Genomic DNA, 25,318 nt, shown 5'->3' with positions numbered 1-25,318 from the left:
GAGCTGGAACTTTTTTTTGGTGGATATATAGACCCCATATGAGACAAATCAGTTGAGAAACACTTGTTTCTAATTTTTTCCCAGAGAAAGTGTAAAATGGGGATACTAAATATGTATCTATAGATTATCGTGAACTCGGTGCTTATGACGTCATCCTGCAAGATGCTAGCAGTGATAGTCTTGTACTAAGCTGGGAAGTAAACGCCACATTGCAGGAGTCACTTGTCTGGATCATGGTGCAGTATAAATTTCCAAATGAGACGACAGAATGGCAGAATGGTACTGTGCTACCTGCTAACGCCACAAGTTACACAATTGAACAACTTGAGTCTGGTGTATTGTACGAACTAAGAGTGTTGGTCTTAATAGACACTTCAAACTCTGGGTCTAGAAGAAGAAAACGAGCAATCGAAAGTGGATTCGGAGAAAGTTTCGTTGTTACGTATGCTACGTGTCCTACGAATTTCCAGGGACAGAATTGTGAAACAGGTTCGTTAGATCAATTTCTGTTTGTTTGATATTTTCCTTTTGTAAACTGAATGTTTGAAAATAGGACCAGGAACAATGCCACCACATTTGCATTGCGTATTAAAATGACGTAACTATGCGCGCATGCGTAAGTCATAGGTCGTTGCTAATCGACGTCATGAAGACATACACGTTTGGAGGTTGTCATGTTTGTTTTATTTTATTGTATTCTTTTTATATAGATATAACAGTCACAATACCACCAACAGATCCAAGTGGTAAGTTTAAATTTGTTATTTTAATGCATGTCAAATAATTTCTTATAGTAATATAGTAGTTTATTCTTGCCTGGTAAAAAAATATTAAAAAATGATCAATCAATACACGAACATTGTAATACATAATAATCTCTATATTTTGTTTGACTATAGAAACTACAGCCGTACCAATAGAAGATGGCAGTAAGTATACGGATTCGTCTTTATCTTGAATTAGATAGTTTGGTTGAAATCGAATGACCCAGCATATATTTGGATGCTAGAGAAGACTGCCTCTTGGATGCGACTGGCATCAGTGGGAGGAACGAAACTGTACTGTACTTGTATACAGACAATGTATATTTGAGTTAGTGAAGGGCTTCAATTAACTTAATCCCATAATGCAATGGAAGTATATGCACTCTTTGCATTAGGCGTACTTTGTATGTACTATAAAAATGTTGAAATATTACAATATTACCTATTTGTTTTATTTCAGTTGATCAACTGGTAGTTATCATCATTGTGTGCGTCTCGCTGATTTTCTTATTTATTTTGCTGCTTTTAATCACATTGTTTGTCTACAGATCACACTTGAGGTACAGTATTGTCTTTGAAATAATAATTTGATATAACAAAATGATGAATTTAATTAGAAATCTTTCTTTTCTGCGCAACTGACTCAGTATAATGATCATACGTATGAGAACTGTATGTTTGGTTCCCACACGCAACGTAAGCAACACATGTAAATTGACCAATCACGACGCGATGTATCATCCGAACTCTCGTTTGTGATTGGTCAACTCACTTACGTTGCGCATACGTCATTGCATTGCGTCCAAGTGGGAACCGAGCTAACTTTATATAGCGCCTTAATCGCGGGTTGTTTCGTATTATTAAGACTGTAATTTTATTTTTAAATTTCGTTTGTATTTATAGACGCAGAAATCTCATCCGTAAAGGCCCAGATCCAAACTTTTACTCGACACGCATTTCGCGTTCCAGTTCGTTAACATTTTCCTCGTCCGATTCTGAATCAACTTATGCCAACGAAGCCATCATGGTCTTTGATAATGATGGAGTGAATTACTACGAAGATATACGAATGGAAAACTTTTACGATAACGTCAGAGGCAAGGAACAATTACCGCCACCACGTATGAAGCATGCAGACTACGAAAACCCGCGGATAGAACGCTATAACGCAGCCTACAAAGAGGGTTAATGAGGGTGGAATACTAGGCCTAGGACATTTAATGTAATATTGTTAGTCTCTTCTTTAAATGTAAAATATAGATGTTGCTTATCGTTTGTTTATATTACTGTATTCTTTACGGGTTTTCCTCTTAATTTATTCCTCAATACACGTTTTAAACATTTTTATCATTTTGTAATAATAATTTTTCTTAGCAGAAGTAATTGATTTTTGTGTGAATTACCCATCATTATGTTTGAATGAATTTATAGTCTGATATAGTACAAATACCTCTGTTCGTCTTGGATAAAGACGCTATGCTATGCTTTCGAACACCCATTTAGAGGGCGTGCTACTCTCGAATACAGTAGTAGTAGATTACACGACTCTGCTGCGAACAGCGGATCGAAGAGAGCGCCGTGACCCTAGAGGTAGCAAGTAAACGAACAACAAAGTATAGCTTTTAGTATGGAAAATATCAGCCTGATAATCTTGTAAAATATTTTTTTTTTATCCAAAATATGATAACCAAAGATAACCAAAGATGATTTGCTATTTTATATTAGTTTATATGTTATATGGTGAATGTTTACATTTTAAATTTTCAACTTTATTTAAAGAGGTAACCTTTCCAGCTGGATTAAATTATGCCAGTTGATACTCGGGGCCCTTACCAGAGAGAAGAAAATTTGTAGAGAATGTCAACATTATTGTAGATAGATTCTAGATAGATTATAATTATATATAGTCAGGTGAAATAATTTGTTTAAAATTTCACTTATATATTACAAAAATAAAAGTTATTATATACTTCTTACCATTGCGTTTCATGTTGTCAAACATATTACAATCTTAAATGCATATATTTCTTTAATTTGATGTCAAGCCCGTAGCCAGGGGAGTGGCGTTCGAACAAAACCTCTTATTTTAAAGTTACCTTTCAAACTCTAGAAACGAGCAGCGGAAGGGTTGGTAAATAGGCCGACATTTCCTGGCTCATTAATGAAGATTGTCGCCCCTATAAAAAAATCCCTCCCCTTGTAACAAACAAATCTGGCTATAAGGTTTATCGAAAATAGCGTGCGCGACGCATGGTGGGAAGGATTTAAGAGCAAACGTCACGACGCGTACGTACGTGATTTTTTGTTTACGTACACGTCGTGACGTTTGCTCCCAAACCCTTCCTATCATGCAATGTGCAAGCTATTTGCGATAAACCTTATTGACTTGATTGTGTATTTTTTAAACATGTCTCCATTTTTCAATCATACAGATACGAGAACATTTTCCCGTTTATTATGGATTGTACTGTATCTTCATACCGTACACTAAACAGCGCCATCACTTTAAAATATTCTTCAAAAGAAAATGATATACACGAATCTATTATTTGGTATAGCAGCAACTAAAGGCTTTTTTCAACAGGTTAACAGTTGAGTAATTATACCAAAACAGTCTGGTCTTGGCTGTGCGTGTAATCAACAGTGATGTACGATTCCATTGGTAGATACCAAAAGAAGAAGACCGGAAGTAGTTGTTGATTGGCTTAAGGATGATACTCACAATCTAAATAAAAAGACACCGCAGAATCGGATCTTTCCTCCTTTTCAAAAGTTTTTAGTTGAAATAAGAAGAAATGGATATTGACGAAGCTGGTGGATCTCGAATGCCAGATCAAAGGCTTCGTGATCGTGTCATCAAACGATACTCGGAGAAATTGTACCTTCTTGACAGTAATCAGAATAAAAAGGATGTTAACATTGAAAGTGTACCATCACAAACTAAAGAGGCAGAACAACCAGAGGAAAAGGATGAGCAAACTGCTTGTAGCGTCAACCATGGGGCTATCAAATGTAAATTTCTTTTCTTTTTTTTCTTCGGCGCAAGAGCTTCTATCGAACCGTATCTTGCTGTTTATTTTAAACAACTTGGGCTTACCCCATCGGATATCGGAATTTTATATTCAATACGACCGTTGTTATCGTTGGTATTTTCACCAGTTTTTGGTTGGATGGCTGACCGTTACAACGCTAGTAGAATCATTATTTATCCGTCGTTGTTTTCATGGAGTATATTTGTGTTCGCAATGGCGTTTATACCACAGCCGGAGCACATACCATGTAATGCGGCACGGAACACATTTGAGCAACTTTATGGACAAAATGCTTTAAATTCATGCCTTCACGAAACTACAACTATAGATAGTTTCAGTACATATCCACAAGGAAGTTATCACATCAATAGAGATTTAGAAAATAAGTCTATAGCTCACGGTCTAGCCATGCGGGATTTGAGTTCAATACAAAGTTACAATAACAACGATAGTCTACATACACCTCATTCGAACTCTAGTATTTTCAACAACGAGACGATGTCCACTACATTAGCAAGCCGTCCAGAAGCTGAACCTTACTTGGAAGAACCTGAGTCAGTACTATGCACCTCAAGTACAACGTGGTTATATAGTTCTTTTGATTTAAAACGAATTTTTCTAATAGTCTTAACATTGAATGTGGTCGGTGAGATTTTCCAGGCACCGGCTCCTGCTATAATGAACACCGCTATATTGAATACTTTAGGCGAGGAAAACCACCACCAGTTTGGGTACCAACGAGCATTTGGAAGCGCATCAGCAGCTTTTATGTAAGTACTGACTAAGTTTATATTTCAATCCTACAGTTCAGCACTGCTTACCGTAAATTGACCTACATTTAAAAAAAAATTGAATTCGACAAGAAATAATGAGTGATCAATCCGAGTAAAGCATTAACAACGGCATGCGGGTATCGACCACACTGTACAGTCTTACTATGTATTATACGAATATATCGCGAGGACATTTTGTTAAGTTTAGACACGAAAAAAAATCAATTTACTACTTCATTCAAAACACATATAAAAGCTCGAGAACATAAATAGACTAGATAATAATAAAGATAATCCACATTAGCATGGTTCATCAGCCACACACTTTTAATCGAATATTTTTGAATTGAAACACTGAATGGCTTCAACAAAAGTCTATATATTTTCACCCGTTTCCAAAACCCATTGCATACATGACCTATACTATACTTTCGAAAGGTCTACAAATTAAAACAAATTCGCTTAAGTGTCATCTACAACAAGAGTAACTCCCACCACCTTATATTATAATACATTTCCAACATACGTGTTTGATCCAAAAAATGACTGGGGTAATAATGTGCGCTTAGAGGTTTCACAACATTAGGCGCTATATAAATCCAGGATATTATTATTATTATTATTATTATTATTATTATTATTATTATTATTATTATTATACTACCAATAAACCTTCAAACTTTTCAAATTTGAATTATATATCTATAAATAACGTTTTGAAATTTCTATTTTGACAACCAGACAGTATACTAACTAACTTTATAACAATCTATTAACTCCATCAACGTACAAAGGTGATGTTATTCATATTATTATTAATATAAAGACTAATTACTTTGAGGGGGTGGGGATTTTCAATTTCTTTCAATCGGTGCTTTATCAACCTGTCACGCTACACTGCTGCTTTATTCAATATAATATAATATAATGTTAAATAAGTGCAATTATAATTATAACTAGAATGTTTCACAATTCCTAATCAAGAGTATTAGGCATGTTTTCACACGGCGACTTTTTTTCGCACGAATCGAAATTTGATTTATTACCATAAAGACAAAAAAATATAAAAACAAACAAAACACGAGATAAATTATTGTTTGGAACCAGGGATATCCCTCTAAATCCTACTTTGTGTCTACGCATGCGTATTAATATGTCCTTCTCTGTTTGTGACGTAAAGAACTGCGCAACCAATGAGAACTCAGGAATTCGATACGCGCGAGTATCGGTAATGTGAAAACAGGCTTTGAGAATCCACAATATAATTAGAATTTTAATACTATTACTACTTTTTGTAAAAGCATATATGTCGCGTGAAACATGTCACTTTCACAGTTATCACGTGAATACGTGTGAATTAAGTGAGCGGAGAATATTCTAAAATGTTATTAATAAATGATTATTAATTTTTTTTTATCATATCATTCTGTTACTTTGGATATTAAAAAGGTAACATTAAAAATGAATGGATTATTTTAATGCTCGGAATTTATATACATTTCGTATTTTTTACAAGATTAAACAAATTTGTGTTTACGCGTCGACGAGTCTTGGCAGCATCTTTGACGTATTTGGCGTTTCATAGATGCCTCCCAATGACAAATATTTCAAAGAATGTACTGTTCTAAATGTACACATGTAGGCATCTTTGGCCTAAAAACAAGTAATTCATTACACTTAACTTGTTTACTTACAAATGTCAACATTAATAATGCAGGTAGGTCTATAATGTTGCAAAAAAACGAATAATAATCATAAGTGCGGCACATACGATATTTTGTTAATACAGTACACGATGTAGAGGCATATGTGTTGAGTCGCAAACAATAGCTAAGACGCCAAAGACTTGATTAGTGTAAGCAAACCCGGCACCACTACGTAATAGCTCAACAATGATGAGACGGACATTGTTCGTTTTGTAATATTGACATCATTTAATGAACAGTATTCCGATCAATTTATTAATCAAATATAATTTTAATATACAGTAGGCTTATATTTTGATGGCTAATTAACTATCTTGGAGTGCTTTCTTTTAAATTCAGTAATTTACCGTGTGCTGATGTGTGCCTATATTTAGCATTATGTGAATGAATATACCTAAACAGTAATAGCAGTATGAGGTAGTCACTGCAGCAATCCGTTACGATATAATGATATAGAACCGGGCTAGTGGTGTACAAAATAAACATACCCCTTCACACCGTCTGTAAAACTCCGAAGATTCTTGTACATGTAAGTCGTGCGCGCGGAATTCGTGTCTCTTCGGTTACTGATGGATATTTTGTTATCATTGTATGAGAATTTGATACACTAAAATCGTGAGCGACGAATGTTTGTGAAGAAAGAAAATATGATGTCCCGTATCTGTCGACAATTTATCAAAATTAATGATGACTTAATTAATATGATTTTAGCTTGGTTCCCATTAGGATGCAACACAAGGACGTAAACGTAACGCAAACGAGTTGACCAATGGCAAGCGACTGTTCGGATTATCTATCCATTGTGATTGGTCCAATCACTTGCGTTTTACTTCGTCATTGCGTTGCGGGTTCTAATGGGAGCTAAGCATAATCGTGTAGAAATTACTCCAAAATACTAACACACTTTGATTTTCGTATCAAAGATTTTCAATGAATGACACAATGGAACCCGTACAAAGGTGAAAAGATCACCTTTCGCATTGTCTATTGCTTTTATCAAATTCAAAGGGTTGACTTGACTGGTTCCAATTTTCAATTAGACATTTATTCCTTCCAGGAACGATATGTATATGAATGCCAATCTAATTCTTGTTATACCGTAGTTATTGTTATTTCTGTATTGTTTATCCTGAATGCGTTGCGCTCTATATATTTTCTATTTGAAACAGGCCTACAAGAGTGAACTCTAAAATCTGATTAATATTAATATCGTATTAATATTTATATCTTGATTTGATAAAATTATAAAAAACCGTAATTTTCAATAAGTCCGGCCTTAAATCAACATTCTGGTGTTACCATACTTGTGTCTAGTGTTTGTCTTTTTGTTTTTTTGTTTTTGTCTTTTTGTTTTTGTCTTTTTGTTTTTGTCTTTTTGTTTTTGTCTTTTCTATATATAACGACGTACGGTGTGCCAAAATATATTTACGGCCACCAAAGAACCCGACTATGGTGTCCCCATGCCCCAAAGACTTAAAACATGTAAGTTATCTTCCTACATACACCTGATCATTTAGCGAATATCATTTGAATATTCCTCTTTGTGTTTGTTTATATTCCTTTGATGTGTACAAGGTAAGTATACGTATGACGTGCCATATGTGCCAAAATATTGATAATTTTACCAATATTAAGCCGAGCCGCCACGTACATTATTTCATTTCATTATTTATTCGGTCTATTTCAGTATACATAACAAAAAAAATGAAATTGGGGACACCAGGGTCAACCTAAGTAAACTGAATCACTGTTGCTGAGCCGGTTGACCCAACATTATCACACGCGTGTAACCCTCGCGTGTCCACAAACATTAAACGCGTAACATTACAATTAATTTCAACAGTCTGCCACTCAATGATATGATTACATTCAAGGTTAAGAATATAGGTCAAATACTGAATGAAATCTCAAACCTTCTATAATTTGTTTTCAATATTCTCCCAGTCAATAACTTTGTAATTAGGCGTTGTTGATCCAACCAATATCCTAATTACTTTTCGTTCTATCTTGATTTCATTCTATGCTTTCCCTTTTGTTGTAGCCCTCAATACTCCGGGGACGTACAACAATGGGTCGGTTCGTCCCTAATACTATGTGATATGTATGCTTTGTTAATTGTTCCATACGATATTCGTCTAGAATATCGATTAAGGTATACTCTGTGACGTATTGGATATAAGACCAGTCGTGGATTCATTCAGATTATCATAATCAATGTTTATTGTTAATCTTTGTAACCCCACTGTGTATTATAAAATAAATTTTCCACCACCACTACTAACCCACCTTTGCTATTATTATCATTTTCATATTCCCATTATCCCTTTTCTGAAATCCATAGACACTGCCTTTCGCAAGACCATTTCTGTCATCAACATAGTAGGCCTACTCGGGCGTGACAACATGTGGTAGATAGGTCTCATACTATTAAAGGCAAACAAACACAATTTGCAACAATTTCGGTTTTTTTAGGTCAATTTTTGTCGTTAAACCAAATGAAACAATAATTTAAATTTATCGGGGACCTATAAAATACCAAACAAATGTCGATCATATTGTAATGTAAATGATTGACCATTTATTATTTTAATATATCGAAATCAATTTTTGACCGCACTTGTTTTTATTTAATTTATTATTGATTTTGTTTGTTTTAATGCATAACTCACACCAGGCAAGTACAGTAATAAAGTGTAGCCATTTTCGACAAATTCCCTGCTAAAATTGTGACCAACTGCGTGATATATCATCTATTTACACATTATAATCGGGTGTTAAGTTAGTACCGACCACTCCCTACCCCCCCCCCCCCCCACACACACCGATACACTACTGCGCATGACTTTCAAGCTTGCGCTGAACTTGCGTGTGTGCGCAGAACTTTCGAGCGACAACGCGTTGTTATAATTGAGTTAGCACGTCGTGTAAACGAAGTAAAAATTAGGAAAAACAGAACAACTAAATAAAAACGAAGATTGATTCAGTAAAGAACGTATGTATAATACATAAACTTTACACAGCTTTTAGTCGTCAGCCGATTACGTGTTTTTAGACATATAAGAATAAGGAACATTAACGTAAAACAACGGCAATTAAATACAATTTATATTGGAATTATTCACACATAAATGGGCTCATCTCTCTTTCAGCGAAATTTCATCCTTGATAAAATTATTTTCTTAGCGTTATAAAGTGTTTTCCTGACACATTTAGATTCCCATAAGAGGAAATTCATGCTAATTTACCCAGTGACGAAATATACAATGGAAATACATTGATAGGTGTCTCAATGTCAATTCTGGATTAACAGTTTATTGTCGTATTTAGTTTAGCGAAGCAATAGCATCCATTTCCACTAATATAAACACACTTCAACACTAATCAAATTTAATTACATAATTCAATAAACCTTAATTTTCTATATGAGTTTCTTTAATCATATAATTGGTATTGTTAGGTTCTGTATTGTTTTCTTTATTAGGCCTATCAAAATCTCGCATCAAATTGATTTTTAATTTCGTCTATTCTTTATTTTCGTAAACAGGGGTACGTATGATTCGAAAGAAGTGCCCCTTTCAGGCTAGAGACCAACAATCAGTGCTAGTAAATAAGCCTAAAGGCTAAAATTTACACAGACGAGCGGTAACGGTAATAAAAATGATAGAAACTGTGTTATTCCTTATGACCGGTTAAAGGGCGGAGCTAACGGGCGGTTTCCGCTCAGGATAGATACAGATTCTACGTGGGACAAGCTACACGCGGTTTTCCGCTTAACGTTACCGCTCGTCTGTGTAAATTGGCCTTAAGTCACCACATTTTTTGGCCAATCCTACGTGACCAGCAGGAAAATTATTTTTTATCTATAGACTTGGGCCTAAATCTATATTTTCTTCTGTTACTTACGTCTTTTATGTGGAAAAAAGAACCACTTTTAAACATCTTGGCTAAATATCAAAATAAATATTTACAAATATAAAATTTAATAAGATAAATTTCAGAAATAAATTAATAACTAATACATTGGTTCTAGAGAATCAATTGTAATTTGATATTTAGTTATGAATATTAATAAGAAAATTAATTAATAATTAGTGTTATTGTTATAATAAAATATATTATATGTTGTTATTTTTTTTAAAGTCTATATAACTTGGCGGTTTATGATTGCCTAGCAATCTCAAAGTCATTGGTTCGAGTCTTTGTAAAGGTTTCTCGATAATTAACGCGCACTTAATAAACATCTATGCATATTTACTTACAACTTATATCCCTAAGTACACAAAAATATGCAATAAAAAGGACTCCATTAACATCAAATACTACAATGGTATTATTATTTGGACAAAATGATAATACAAAAATATCGATTATAATTTTATTACCATATTCATTCTTCGTCCAACTTTTACGATTATTGATTTCCGATATTTTAGTACAGACTTTACTTTTGGTCTACAATAATGAATGACTGTAATTGGTGTACAATATTGTTTAAGACTATAGACACGATTGCCTTCTATATCTGTTTACATTGAGTTTTAGTTAGTTCTTCATATTGTCCATGTTTAGAGGAGGGTTCAATGTAAAGCTCTGTCTACACTATTTATGTGACAAACAAATGTGATGTGCCCATATATGAAGTGAGGTAATATCACTATCATATTTGTGTATATCACTACCAAATTTGGGCATATCACTACATATTTGGGCACATCAAACTTTTTTTGTCAAACTAGTTTGATAGTGTAGACAGAGCTTAAGAAGTTGATGCCCACCAGCCCGCTCATCAGCTAATTACGTCGGCGCAGTGTGTTCACGATGTGTCACGCCATAGTCGACCAGATCAGAAAGCAATCACTCTAACTTGAGATCCAAGCTGCAAAATTGGATAAAACAACACGACCATCAACAAACAAACATGTTGAGGAAAAGGCCTCCGTGATAAATATCTATTTGACATTGTCGTTTTCGACAGACTTCTGCCATACTACTACCAGGGACATAGGTCCATACTACTGCTACTGCTACTATCCGTCAGACAATATCATCAGATACAATGGATGTAACACAAAAGGAATTATGAATTATAACAATGAAATAATATCGACGATCAAGAGCGGTATACTTATCTATTTTGCATAATATACAAATTTCGGACAAAACACAGGACATTGTTTAACACCATTTGGGCCTCTAAAACATTTGACCATTACACTTAATTCAAACCAACGTTCGATGACACTAATGTCCCCGAATATTAATATCTCTTTCGGACTCGTATTGCTGGAAAGAAGATTCGCTTTCACGACTTTATTTTTAGCAATAAAATGTTTACTAGCGCCACGTACTGGGTCCAGGACGTCACTCTTCGGGAAAATCCATTTTGATAACATGAAATAACTTTACAGTACCGACTACTGCAATGAAACTCAAGAAACTGATCAAGATCTTTTTCGTCGTTAAATAACGTTTGTTCTGATAAATAAAACGTTAAAATTGTTAAAAACATATATTCATTCATATGGTATATTTATCAAGATCATAGTAAAACTGAATTGCGAGAGGTTTTTACATGATAAAAGTGACAATAAAAACAGGAAAAAGCCCAAATTCACATTAAAAAAACACAAACAAAATAAAATCGCACTGGCTGGTGACATACAAAAGGGAATGGATTTAAATCAGCTCAATATACAGAATAGTAGAATAAAATTAAAATAATTGTACATTCGAGAATAAAAAATTGAATGAATGAATTAATATATAAATCCAAAGGAAAATTACTGAAAAAAATAACAATGCATGCTGTGGGTATCAGTGGCTGGATCTCAATGGAGATACAAAACAAAATAAGCACTGGAAAAAATGGCAATGCTGTGGGTATCAGTGGCTGGATCCCAATGGAGATACAAAATAAATAAGCACGGAAAAAATGACAATGCTGAGGGTATCAGTGGCCTACAAATACATCTCATCATGTTCATGCATGCATTCTAAAAATGGAACTTATAAATCTCCAGCTTGATGTACACATTCAATTTTTAATATAGCCTATTTTTATACCATTTTAAATGTATTTTACTATATTTTATGACTGTATTTTCCTTCTCGATATTTTAATTCACGCTTTCTGCTTTTTATTGTTTTATTGCAGTTTTATAGCCTTTTAACTCAATTTTATGTGTATTGTTCCATACATTATTAGGTTAGACAAATAAAATGAATGAATGAATAATAAAATCGTTGTCTAAAATGACCATTTAATCTGTCTAGATGGTTAATATTTTATTTATTTTGTTGCTGATTATTTGTACCTAAATCTAGATTAATCCACAGTAATTATTAGTATTATTGTTAATTTGTTACTATCGTTTATATTAGTACTTAATTGTATGAAATTCCAGAAACAGAATGTTGCAGTAAAGGCCCTAACAAGCAAAATATTTAAATGTAATAATAGGCCTATATCAAATTACAATCGATAGCCTGCCTTAAGGTGCTTTAAATAAAAACAGATTAAGTTCAACGTTCACTCATTAAGAAAGTACATTCATACAATCAATATAATGGGCTATTTTAATCGCATTGCCTTTTTTGTGAATAATCATTTCAAAAACATTCGTGTCCAGTAATAAGAACTGAAGCTCACAGTCACTGAAGAAATGTTAATGTTGCTTTCTTTGAATGCCAAGTGCATATTACTGTGCCTCGATCTCTTTTTGTATGTAAATATTCTATGTTTCCTGGTTCAATGTTTTATCCTATAACAAGAAAACATTTGAAAAAAGAAACTCCGATATACTCCAGTATTCCGGGCTCCATCCCACAACCACTCCGTGGCGGTACAGATGTAGTTTCAAACATTCCCAATGCAATTCTGGTCATTTTGATACTTTGATACATAACAACCCGAACCATTTCGGGTTGATGACAAATAAAACTAATACCACGATGATGGCACTCCTCGTAATCTTGTAAAGGTGTATCTCCATGGAAGCCCAAGCGGAGAAGTAAATGGACCTCTCGGCGATGAGACTGTAAAAACAGAACTCATTCACCTAACATTTAAAATTGGTTTATTATGATATTTGTTTTTTCGTTGCAGGAATATAGTATCCGGTTTCCTGCTGGATTTACATCGTCAACCGTACGATGCCTGTGGAATGCAGCTGACACAAACCAATTACATGCCTGTCTTTATATTCTACATGTTCCTAATGACATTCACTATTCCTGTCATGTGTTTCTTTGATGTACAAGTGAGTAAACGTGCTTTCATAATGATATCACTTTTGTACGCGCGCGTCGTGTTTCTTCAACTTCCAATCTCATGTGATTGATTTTAATCGGAGAAGACTTCTAGATTTTTTGTGTGTAGGCTATCTTAAAGATGTATTATATTATTATTAAAAAGCATTCACGACAAAAAATGAATTTGAATAGACTATTTTATAGTTTTAATAAAGTTATCACTTCCTTAGAAAAAAACGATAGAAAATTAATCATGTTTTCACTTATAAAACGACAAAATAAATGGTTAAATTCAACCAAAAATCCTCAGGCTGGCAGCCAATTTGACTATTTCAGACTTTAAATTACAGTTTTTTCAGGTAAATATACGGTATTTTTTTTGTCAAAAGTGGATAACTATATGTGACATATTCAACCAAACAAAATTGTTTTACTTTTTTCAAAGGGGACAATACATCTTTAAGTTATAAAGCTTGGTTCCTTCAAGGCACAACTTGTGAAGTGAATTGACCAATCACAAGCGATAGTTTGTCGTGATTGATCAAATGACTTGGGAAGCAAGTGGTGACCAAGCTTTGGGAAAATGATCGTAAGATATAATGCGCCAACGGTGACCATTATGCGCCAACGGTGACCATTATGCGCCAACGGTGACCATTATGCGCCAACGGTGACCATTATGCGCCAACGGTGACCATTATGCGCCAACGGTGACCATTATGTCTACACAATTTTTACACAAATGACATTCTAAATCTAGGTTTGCTGGCATTTATAAATTATTAATTTCCCCGAAATGACTGTTAACAATATGTGTGATCATTTATTTACTATTATAAATATGGTGATATAATCAGAATTTTTTTATAATGGCCACCATATTGTTCATAGGAAAGGTGAATATTAATATCTTGCATGATTATACCTCCTGATTTGTAGTTGAATAGTACCATTGTCTACTCATTACTGTTTATTATCATTTTATTTAAAAATTCTCAATTTTGAATTTGACCCAGACCACCTCACACACACTTAACCCTTGTCTGGTTAATATGAGATCCAAATGATGATATCAACATCGAACTTACCGATATTTATTCAAGTAACGCCACGCTTTGTAAATAAACAACCACGCCCCCCCCCCCTCCCCCTTAAATAAATGGCGCCCATAGAACAACGTTCGTAATAGATTTGTAGTAGAATTCAGTGACATGATCTACAATTTACCAAGCAGTTTTCATTGATGTATTTTTTTCGTATTTTATCAATTCTTGATATCAATTGAGTTATTTTTTCATATTTAGGGAGAATTTATTTGATGTTACCATATTACACCCAAATATTACACCCGAATAACTAAAAATCCTATCAAATAATAAACGCCTCCTCGAACAATCAAGATAACGTCGGTATGCACTTAGCACTTAATATAATTAAATGTCGCTGAACCAACACTTTTTTCTGATGTGGTCTACCAAGGAACAACAATTGCATTGTATAACAAAAATTGTGATCTATTATCATTGACATAGGCCCACGATACTTTTGTTGAATTTGCACTGAAGCAAAACTCAGCGTCTAATAAAAAGTATAAATAAAACAGCGTTAGATTTGCTTCATCGGTTTGATTCATTTCAAAGTTAAAAGAAATTTAACTGTAAGCTAAAAGCATTCACGACAAGAGTTCATTGACAAATGCAAATTGGTTATACATTTGTGAGAATATTACAAGTCGCCTTATAGAATTATTTGGCTAAGCCAGCTATTATATAGAGGCCTACTCATATTGTTTGCAAGCACATTATATAGAGGCCTACTCACATTGTTCGCAAGCACATTAGGCTATATAGAGGCCTACTCACATTGTTCGCAAGCACATTAGGCTATATAGAGGCCTACTCACATTGTTCGCAAGCACACTGTTTGGTCATGACCTCATAGGCAAATAAAGCTTTCTATAAACGAATTTAGTACACTATTGTATATTATATTACAATGAAGTATAAGAATTTTAACAAACATTCTTTTATAAGTTTCTACATTGTAGATTTATTTCAATGGGAAAGGTTAATAATTATAAGTGGTAATTCGTCCATGGTAATTATATTATTAATAAAAAGCTTTGCAGCAGTACTTTATGATTTCAAGGTTGATAGAGAATGAAATGTTTACCCTACCCAACAAGTATCACCTTGAACCATGTTTACCCTACCCAACAAGTATCACCTTGAACCATGTCTACACTATCAAATGCTCATATTTTATTGATGACGTAAGTCTAGCTCTCACAAGCTTTTGCTTTTTTTTACATTTTTTCGCCAGGATAAAAGTTCTGTCTACACTATCAAACTTTATGTGACAAAAATATGTGATGTGCCCATATATGGACATGATGATGTCATATCACTACCGTATTTGAGCATATAACTACCATATTTGGGCACATCATACCTTTTTTGTTAAACTAGTTTGATAGCATAGACAAAGCGTAAGACTCCAATTTACATCGTTGTCATTAGAAATGTAAAAATCAACCAATCAAATGTCATGGATATAAATATTAAAAATTGCCGGTAGATTTGAATACTATTTAAATATCGTCAATGTCTTTTTATTTATTATATTAATGCCATTTATTATGTTAATAATAATAATAATAATAAAAAAAATAATTCAACATTTATTAGTTTCTTGTTGTTATGTGTGAAGACATTTTAAATATTTTTTCTTCATTACTAACCATCATGTATTCATTCATATTGAATAACCGTTCGTAACCATAGAAATGAAGTTTGTATCACGTCATGATAACTTAAAGATAAATTGAAAGAAGAGTGGCGATAGCAAAAAAAAAGAAATATTATCCGAAATATGATAACGAATATCATGTAGAATTGCCCATTAACTGTTTTGAGAAACCCAGAATATGTCCGTGTAAGTAATGGCTATAAGAAACTTAATCCCTTTGCTTATGTTAAGTTAATACATTTAAGAAAATCGATTTTATGTAGACTAAGTATTTGCTTACAGTTATTGGCTTAAATTGAATAATCCAACACCCAATTGCTTTCTCCTCAATTAAAAACCAATTAACCATGCCTTAATACCTTTAATCGATATCATTTATATATACAGTCTTTACTGATCAATATAAAGGCGGATTTGTCAGATTGTGTTTATATTTTAAAGTGCATTCTTTAAAACGTGAGAAAGTACCGTACGATCTTAAGCTCTGTCTACACTACGTCTAGCTCTCACAAGCTTTTGCTTTTTTTATATACATTTTTTCGCCAGGCTAAAGCTCTGTCTACACTATCAAATTTTATGTGACAAAAAAATGCGGTGTGCCTATATGGACATGATGATGTCATATCATTACCTTGTTTGGGTATATCACTACCATATTTGGGCACGATGACGCAACAGTGCTTTAAATATCGCGTTTAATTTTTAATGCAAACACAATAATATATTGGAAGTGCATTTTCTTACGTTGCGTAGGTTGCGTTATGTCGCGTCGCTTAAGGGAACCAAGCCTTCTGTATTAGCCTACGAGCAAATCAGATCAAATAACATTATTTATTTCCTTCATTTTTTCAAATGTACACCTTTTTATTTGAAATAATTAAGTAGATACTTCTATAAACAAACAGGCATTTTATTTGAAAAATAAGGATAGAAAAAAATATTATACAAATGGAAATAGATGCAGAAAGGTGTATATTTCAAGAGGTGGTTTTGACAAGACCTCGCACAACACACCACAACAAAAAGCTGTTTACTTTTATTGTTTCAACTATTTGCTCACACTCCTGTGGTTAGTAAATGTTAAAGGATATTCGAGATGTACCTATTAGTGTAATTCTTTAGCCTCCCGTAGAGGCAGTATGTATGTAGGTGGGCAACACGTTTTCAGTTACAGTTGCAGACTTGACCCTTTTATTATATCGCAAGTCATCTGAATAAATCTATATTTACATTAGTTTTCCAAAATAATTGTTTTTTCTAGCGACTATATTCACGAGGCGTCACACAACTTTACTTATGTGATACATTTGAAACACGTGTGATGCTGTATTACGGAATTTTCCTATGATAATACTGCTGAAATCAGCTGGTGAGCGTGATAGTTACTCTGCGCAGAATACATTTTAGACGCAGTAGATGCGTATACGCGTGACGCGTCATGGCAAAGATGAAATCCCCCTATTGTCCCAATTAGAATGCATGGTGGACAGTGTGAAATACTGAATATTTATATATTCGAAGAAATTTCCTCAAAGGTTTCTATATAATGTCAAAAGGCTTGTGGGTAACTGATATATACAACCTTTTAGTAATGTTAATTATCACAATATTCCTCTTCTGTCACAGATAATACTATTTACGATCAATGCTAACTCTACCTCCTCTCAGGATATGTGTAATTTGTGTAACTCCTCGGGACAGAATTAGCCCACAACGACCCTAACAACTCACTTTTCAGGACCGTTTTGTGCTGATTTAAACGTATTTACTTCGGATGTATGTTAATGCGTTAATGAACCTTCAAAACCTATTAAATTTAACGAATCATTGTTGAAGGTTGAAGAGTTATCAGTCACTAACTTTCTATGATATCTTGATTTAAACCGAAAGAAGTGCTTAACCCTCCGGTTGTACATTCACCGTCGACTCACTAAGATGCTTATGATAAATAATATGCTACTTATACTGTGTATAACAACTAAATTCCAATCGTATTAGTGTGGTTAAGCTCATATTTAATACAGAAATTTTTTTTTAACATTAAAAAAACATTAAGCATTATGTAAATAAACCTGTATAAACAAATATTCAAATTTTTAAATTCCTTTTATTGCAACAAATAAAAGTAAACATTGTTGCATTTTTAAAACTACGAGTAATAACGAATCAACAATAATAAATAAGAAAAACACATGTTCACATTGTCAAATAAACAAAATATTAAACAAAATTAAAAGGCAGAACTAAAAGTTTAGAAACTGAACAACAAACACTGTGAAACAAGCCAATGATCTTAAGCTCTGTCTACACTATCAAACTTTATGTGACAAAAAATTGTGATGTAACCATATATGGATATGATGATGTCATATCACTACCATATTTGGGCATATCACTACCATACTTTTTTTGTGAAACTGGTTTGATAGTGTAGACAGAGTTTAATAATTATGATAATAAAAGAGTAATACAAGACGGTAATTCAAACAGTATTGCTGAAAGCTATGCTGCTGGTTTTCTATGCAAAAATCATGAATAGATGGAAAATGTCAAAGCTTCGTTTATTTCTGCATTTTCCCTCCATTTAAGTCCGTGAACTTGATGCCCATGATGCCAATCCAGTTTCATAATTCTATCTATTATTGTTATTATTTAATTCTACATCAATTTACTTTTTGAATCGATCGATCTTGATCCTAAAAATGTTTGGGGCAAATAACAGGTTGTGTTTTTTTTAAAACAAGAATCAGTTATTATATTATTCTTCTCACAAGTTCAATTCGTGCATAAATTGAAAAGTATTCGACTTCAGACTTGTCTCCTCAGAGGAAAATGAAAGGAGAAATCGGTACGGCAAACCTTCCCGTTGTTATGCGTATCGTCGGAGGGGCGCGCGCTCAACGAAAGTTAGTTGACCAATCACACGCTACAGTTCGGATGATACATCGCGTCAGGATTGGTCAAAAGCGTTGTGCTTACGTTATTTCCATAGCAACACAAATAAGTTGTGTCTACCTTATATTACGAAGCGTCAAAAATTAATAAATGACAAATTTACGTATTGCCTTAAGTTTCATTAACGATTTAGTAGTATTTCTTCATAATTTAGTACCATTGATGAAGTAAGAAAGTACAAATACCTTTATATGCATGTGTAGATGCTTCAAGTTTCGAATCATAGTATCCATTACCTGTTCCCATCAATTGGAGTCAATTAATTTGCATCAATATTATATACACAGTTATCGTTAAATGCTCGTATTTATTGATGACTTAAGTCTAGCTCTCACAGGCTTTTGCTTTTTTTTACATTTTTCGCCAGGCTAAAAGCTCTGTCTACACTATCAAACTTTATGTGACACAAAAATGTGATATGCCCATATATGGACATGATGGTGTCATTTCCCTACCATATTTAGGAATATCCCTACCATATTTGGGCACATAACACTTTTTTTTGTCACATAAAGTTTGATAGTGTACACAGAGCTTTACATTGTATATCAAATGAAGAAGTGAATGTTGAAATGAATACGGATGTAATCATCACATAATCAATGAAAATAATTTACAGTGTTAAAAAAATGATGAAAATGGTTTTATTTCTACGTTGTAATCGTTTTTGACCAAAATAACCGTTATAACTACCTCCTCTCGCAAACAAGGAAGTGCTGTTAAATCACGTGACTTACTTGACTGGACCTGATTGGAAGGAACACGTAAAAAGAACAGTGCTTATACGCGCTGCATGCGCAATGCCCTTGTTTTGAAACGTTTAGACGCGTCGTATCGCACTGTCGAAAACTCCCTGGTAAAATTCAAAGAAAATGCTTTGAAATCGTTGAAGTTCTTCATTATTCAGTTAATCAAGAAATCTCTTGAGCGTTGCTTATCAACATATCCGCGTCTGTAGCAACAGTGCGTGTTTTTAACAACCTTAGTCAAACCAATTCGTGCAGTCAAATATGATATATAAAACCCAATCAGATAAACCATTGTTGTGTTGCATAGCTACCAGGGTAATGATCTGTTGATGCTCAACAATTAATAATCTGTAAATTGTAAAAGTATAATTATTTCGATCACAAAACAAATCTACCTTATCTTGCTACATATATTTGAATTCTGCGTTTATATAATTTTAAGCTTTTACTAAAATTCGTTAATTGTACTCGCACAAAACGATGTTCTTAATTAAACGGATGGTTCTCTCTCAATCTTTGCTTGTAGTTTGGGTTTTATTTTAGAAAAATTGATTTAAAGATGATTTGTAAAAAAACTATATGAAAAAAAATAAATTTTAAAAAAATATAAAAATTCACAAATCCATTATATCTTCTGTGATACTGTGAAAGATAATGATCTTTTTTTAACGTAAACCCAGCTAACAACTTAGATGAGCACAATAAGGGCTACTAAGCATGAATTGTGTCTATCTTTTGCTGCTGAGGCGTGGATCGTAATAGGTTGTAGTGTGGGCGTAGGTTTACTGCTTGAATGAAAACCACTTTAGCAAAGCTAAATGTGCCTTTGCACGCAAAGCAACCCACAAAAGAATGGTTTCTATTCATACTGAAAAGAGTTTTTAAACTTTTGTTTTCACTTTATTTTCCAAAGCATAATTATTTTACTTAACAATTTTAAATTGATAAAGTTTAAAGTGATAATAATAATATGAAAAGGAATAGGGCAACCACGAACAAGCAAAGCTTTACAACTGTGGCGCCCTTTAAAAATAAAAAAAATATTATAATAGTATGCATGAAAGAATAGACATTTAGTGATAAAAGTTTATTATAGTACTGCAAGATAATAAATACGAAACTATACTAATTAATAAATATATATACAGTATGTACATAATAGTGTGTATCTAATAATACATAATGATGATTAGGGCGTGTGGCGCAGTGTGTTGGACGTTGGACTACTGATCGTGAGACAGAGATTCGAATCCAACTCTCGCCGCATTGCTTGTATCCGTAGGCAAGATACTTTACTTATACGTTTCCCTCTCTCCACCCAGGTGTATAAATGGGTAACCGGTTAGATCAAGACACAACTTTGCGCTGATTACTAGCTGCATTATGGGAGTATGTTTCCATACGTGTTTGATCCAAAAATGAATGGGGTAATAATGTCAGTAGCGCTGTGAGCGTCTTTCTTAGACGGATACTTGCGCTTTACAAATTTCCATTATTATTATTATTATTATTATTATTATTATTATTACATTTCTTCTCTGCAAATGAGACAGATTTCATCTTGACACAAATACTTTTTTTTAAAATGATAACGTTCAATATAAATACATTTTTTTTTTTAATAATTATATATTTGTTTAGATCGTCTGATAGATTATTCCACACCTTAGACCCAGTATACGAGAAACCTTGATGGCCAACATTTGCATGCTTTAGATCTATATCAAGATTGTTTTCATTTCGCGTGTTATAATCATGATATGAGTCGAAGGTGTGGAAAAATCCATCAAGTTGAACTTGAACCGTACATTAGCTTCTGGTTGATCAACTCACTTGCGTTGCACTTAAATAGGAACCAAGCTTAACCCATTTCGTGTAAATTGTCAAATCACTTGTTACACCCTTTGTCCTATTGCAGGCTTTAAAAATTAAACTAAAAAAACTTTTTTTTTATAGTGGAACTTATTGTTAAATTTTTTTTCTTTCCTTTATTACTTCTGTTAAATCACTGTATATACTCGCGTGCACTTTCGAGTAGTATTCGAGGGCACAGATGCTTTTAGGATTCAACTGATCACTGCTTTTTGAACACATTTTACACACGTGCAAGGTAATGCAATAATAGTAATATAATAAAACCTTTCAGGTCTGTATATTTCTAGGCCTACATTCCTGCAGCATCATCTGAGAATTTTAAAAAAAGATTGTTGTGCAGGCGTCGTTTGTTTTTGTTATACGTGTGCTGGAAACTAAATCGAGTACGCGAATATGATCCTAATATATCTTATATTACTGGATCTTATTTATGTTTTTATGGATTTTATGACTAGATGATTGTATGCAACCTTAATAGGTTTCATCCCGTGAGAAATGAATAGCTTTTAAATTAATTTTAACTTGCTCATTTGAAATACAATAGAAGTATAAGCTAAGTATGTTACATGTACCTGTATATTTCATTTTCTCATTATTACAAATAAATGTAGTAGTTTTATATTTTGCGTGTTTTAAATTTGAAATGCAATAGACACTGTAATGAATTAAGTGTATCTATACTAGTGAACCTAATATGCCCTGCGTGTGTATTTATTTTCTCTTTCGTGAGGATTTCACCCACATATATTTCTAGATAAGAAAATATAAATCCAAAGGCAAATTACTGAAAAAATGACAATGCTGTGGGTATCAGTGGCTGGATCACAAAATGGAGATACAAAATAAGCGAAAAGCTAAATCAAAAGGATAAAGTAAAATAAGAGAAGAAAATATATGTATTTAACAAAGCATCATTGTAGCATATAAATAATATATAAATATATATGTACATGTATAAAATAACAACATAAAAGACTGACCCATGCTCAGACGTGTTTTATGCTCTACATTGCGCGCGCGTTACTCAGACGCGTTTTTCTGTGATACTTTCAGTTGATGTTCAAAACAACGAGATCAGTTGGTGAATGGATACCACAATGTACTTCTAATTATTTTAATAAACGTATTGCTAATGATCAACATAATAAAAATCACAGTGTCGCATAGGCCTACTGACCTAGATGTCGACGAACGAACAACGTGTGTGGACACAAATGAGTTTGGGCTACACGAATGTGTGCCAATAAAAAAATTGTCCAACGTTAAAACGCGTTGAAGTGTAAAGATGACGCTGTTTTAGCGTCAAACATCTCTTTCAAAAGTGATATAATTGTATTACTGTAATAGTGTCGATAATCCGCATCCTTACTTATTGAAATTAGTGTGTTATTTGCATGCTATATATTTCTATTGAGTGGATATATCACTTTGTACTTTTTCACGTACAGTGCATCGGTTCCACATTATTATTCGGGGCGTGCTCATTTGTTAAATCCAAAAGGAGAACTCAGATACATGGTTTGTTAATAGACATCTTCATTATTAACATTGTTACATGATCCTCTCTCCCAAAAAAATAAAAAATCTGTATCAAAAGTTTAAATTACAATTTCATCTAACTTTCTTTTTTCTCAATTGTTTATTTTTTTAGTAATATGTCATGGTGTTTCCAACCATTATTCAATGCGTATTTTTACTCCTTCCTATATTGCACTAATAATAACTCTTCCCGTCCTTTTACATTATATTTACTTATTTTTTTGGAACAGCATTATACATTTCCAGCTTCTTTTATAGTGTGACACTCATGTCGATTTGATTCTCCATTAGTGTGACACTACATGTCGATTTGATTCTCCATTAGTGTGACACCACATGTCGATTTGATTCTCCATTAGTGTGACACCACATGTCGATTTGATTCTCCATTAGTGTGACACCACATGTCGATTTGATTCTCCATTAGTGTGACACCACATGTCGATTTGATTCTCCATTAGTGTGACACTACATGTCGATTTGATTCTCTCTCTCTCTCAATTGTAAAATGTGTAATTGTCACTAAATTGTCTCTTGTTTTTCTTTTACAGTCGAACGGTCATAACAAGAAAAATAGTTATGATATTAGAGTTGTGTACAGAGGCTTATGTAACCTACGTTATGGACTGGTATTGTTTATATGTATGTGGATGGGCTTGTGCAATGGTTTAGTAAAAGCATTCTCCTTTTGGTACATCGAAGCTTTAGGTACGTATTGTTGTTTTTTATTATAATTGCCAGTAAGCTCTGTCTACACTATCAAACTTTATGTGACAACAAAATGTGATGTATATCACTACTATATTTGGGTATATTACTACCATAATATTTGAGCACATCACAGATGTAGACCGAGCTTTAGATTCATAGTAAAACTCGAAAAATACGCCTATATTTGGAAAGCAATTTCGTCCTCTATGAATGTTACAAACATTCAAAGATTGTTGCCTTCATTTCCTTAAAAGCAAACGCATACAAATCTAATTTCGTAGATTGGTAACTACACAGTAATGTACGTGAAGAGTGATTGTAACTTGGTGGTATGATGTATGAAAAGTTCCACTTCCAACGATTAGATTATTCCGCTTCCGACGTCTGGATCAATCCGCTTCCGACGTCTGGATCAATCCGTCTTCAAGTATTATGTGTTCTATATTCTTTGATGAATAGTGACAATTTCAGATATTACTAGTAAAATTAATAATCAATCAATAAATTCAAAGAATGAATAAAGATAATTATAATAGAAATTAATAAATCATTGATGATTTAAAGCTTATACAAATCAAGCGTCATTATCATATGTGTCATTGGTAATTCACGAAGTAGTTCTGGATTTCAAGCAACGTGCTTTGGAAGTAGATACTCTACATTAAATCACCTCTTAACGTATTATAAATCACACGAAAACTATTATTCTATCAAGATAAATCGCAATTCATTCAGCTTATAGTGTTTACGTTGTCTTAAATGGATACACGAACCTGTTATATAAAATGATTTCGCTCATTAGGCCTAACAACTTGGTTTCATTTTCGATTAATGTTTACTCGCCATAAATGCGCAGAAAATCAACCAATAATGTTGACTGATAACTCGTTATTTATTAGTATGTGTTTTCTATATAATAACAAACGATTACTAGGCCCACATATATGGTCATCGCGTGTCACTTTCTTAGAATAATAATATCAATCTTGAATAAGTAAGTATACCTTTGTCGGAAGACTATGGTCGAATAATTTTTCGAATTTGAATAATAGCGCCGCAATATAAGTAAACTTTGCAAGTATGCATTGAGTAAACGCCACATTAAGAGTGTAAGTTACGCAAAATAAACCTTCATCACTGAATTTTAGTAAACACATAACGATAAGATATCTGTGTTTTTGTATCAACTATTACACACGCTACAGTTTAATTACA

General features: G+C 33.3%; 2 protein-coding genes across 2 annotated transcripts in view; both read left to right on the top strand.

The window, feature by feature from the left end:
- Positions 1 to 2,012, top strand: part of LOC144834742 (uncharacterized) — an 80,694-nt gene extending 78,682 nt beyond the window's left edge. The window contains exons 135-139 of the mRNA XM_078689652.1: positions 124 to 489; positions 711 to 746; positions 900 to 929; positions 1,225 to 1,324; positions 1,668 to 2,012. Of these exons, the coding sequence (XP_078545778.1) occupies positions 124 to 489; positions 711 to 746; positions 900 to 929; positions 1,225 to 1,324; positions 1,668 to 1,953 (818 nt within the window). The 3' untranslated portion in view covers positions 1,954 to 2,012. The remainder of the gene's footprint in view (positions 1 to 123; positions 490 to 710; positions 747 to 899; positions 930 to 1,224; positions 1,325 to 1,667) is intronic.
- Positions 2,013 to 3,361: 1,349 nt separating this feature from the next.
- Positions 3,362 to 25,318, top strand: part of LOC144835239 (major facilitator superfamily domain-containing protein 6-like) — a 43,832-nt gene continuing 21,875 nt past the window's right edge. Inside the window, exons 1-3 of the mRNA XM_078690292.1 lie at positions 3,362 to 4,566; positions 13,381 to 13,534; positions 23,944 to 24,100. Coding sequence (XP_078546418.1) covers positions 3,560 to 4,566; positions 13,381 to 13,534; positions 23,944 to 24,100 — 1,318 coding nt within the window. The 5' untranslated portion in view covers positions 3,362 to 3,559. The remainder of the gene's footprint in view (positions 4,567 to 13,380; positions 13,535 to 23,943; positions 24,101 to 25,318) is intronic.

This window comes from Antedon bifida, chromosome 2, assembly GCF_963402885.1.
Source record: "Antedon bifida chromosome 2, ecAntBifi1.1, whole genome shotgun sequence".
Taxonomy (NCBI): Eukaryota; Metazoa; Echinodermata; class Crinoidea; order Comatulida; family Antedonidae; genus Antedon; species Antedon bifida.
Note: the sequence above shows the minus strand (reverse complement) of the source record. Positions and strands in the feature narration are given on the sequence as shown.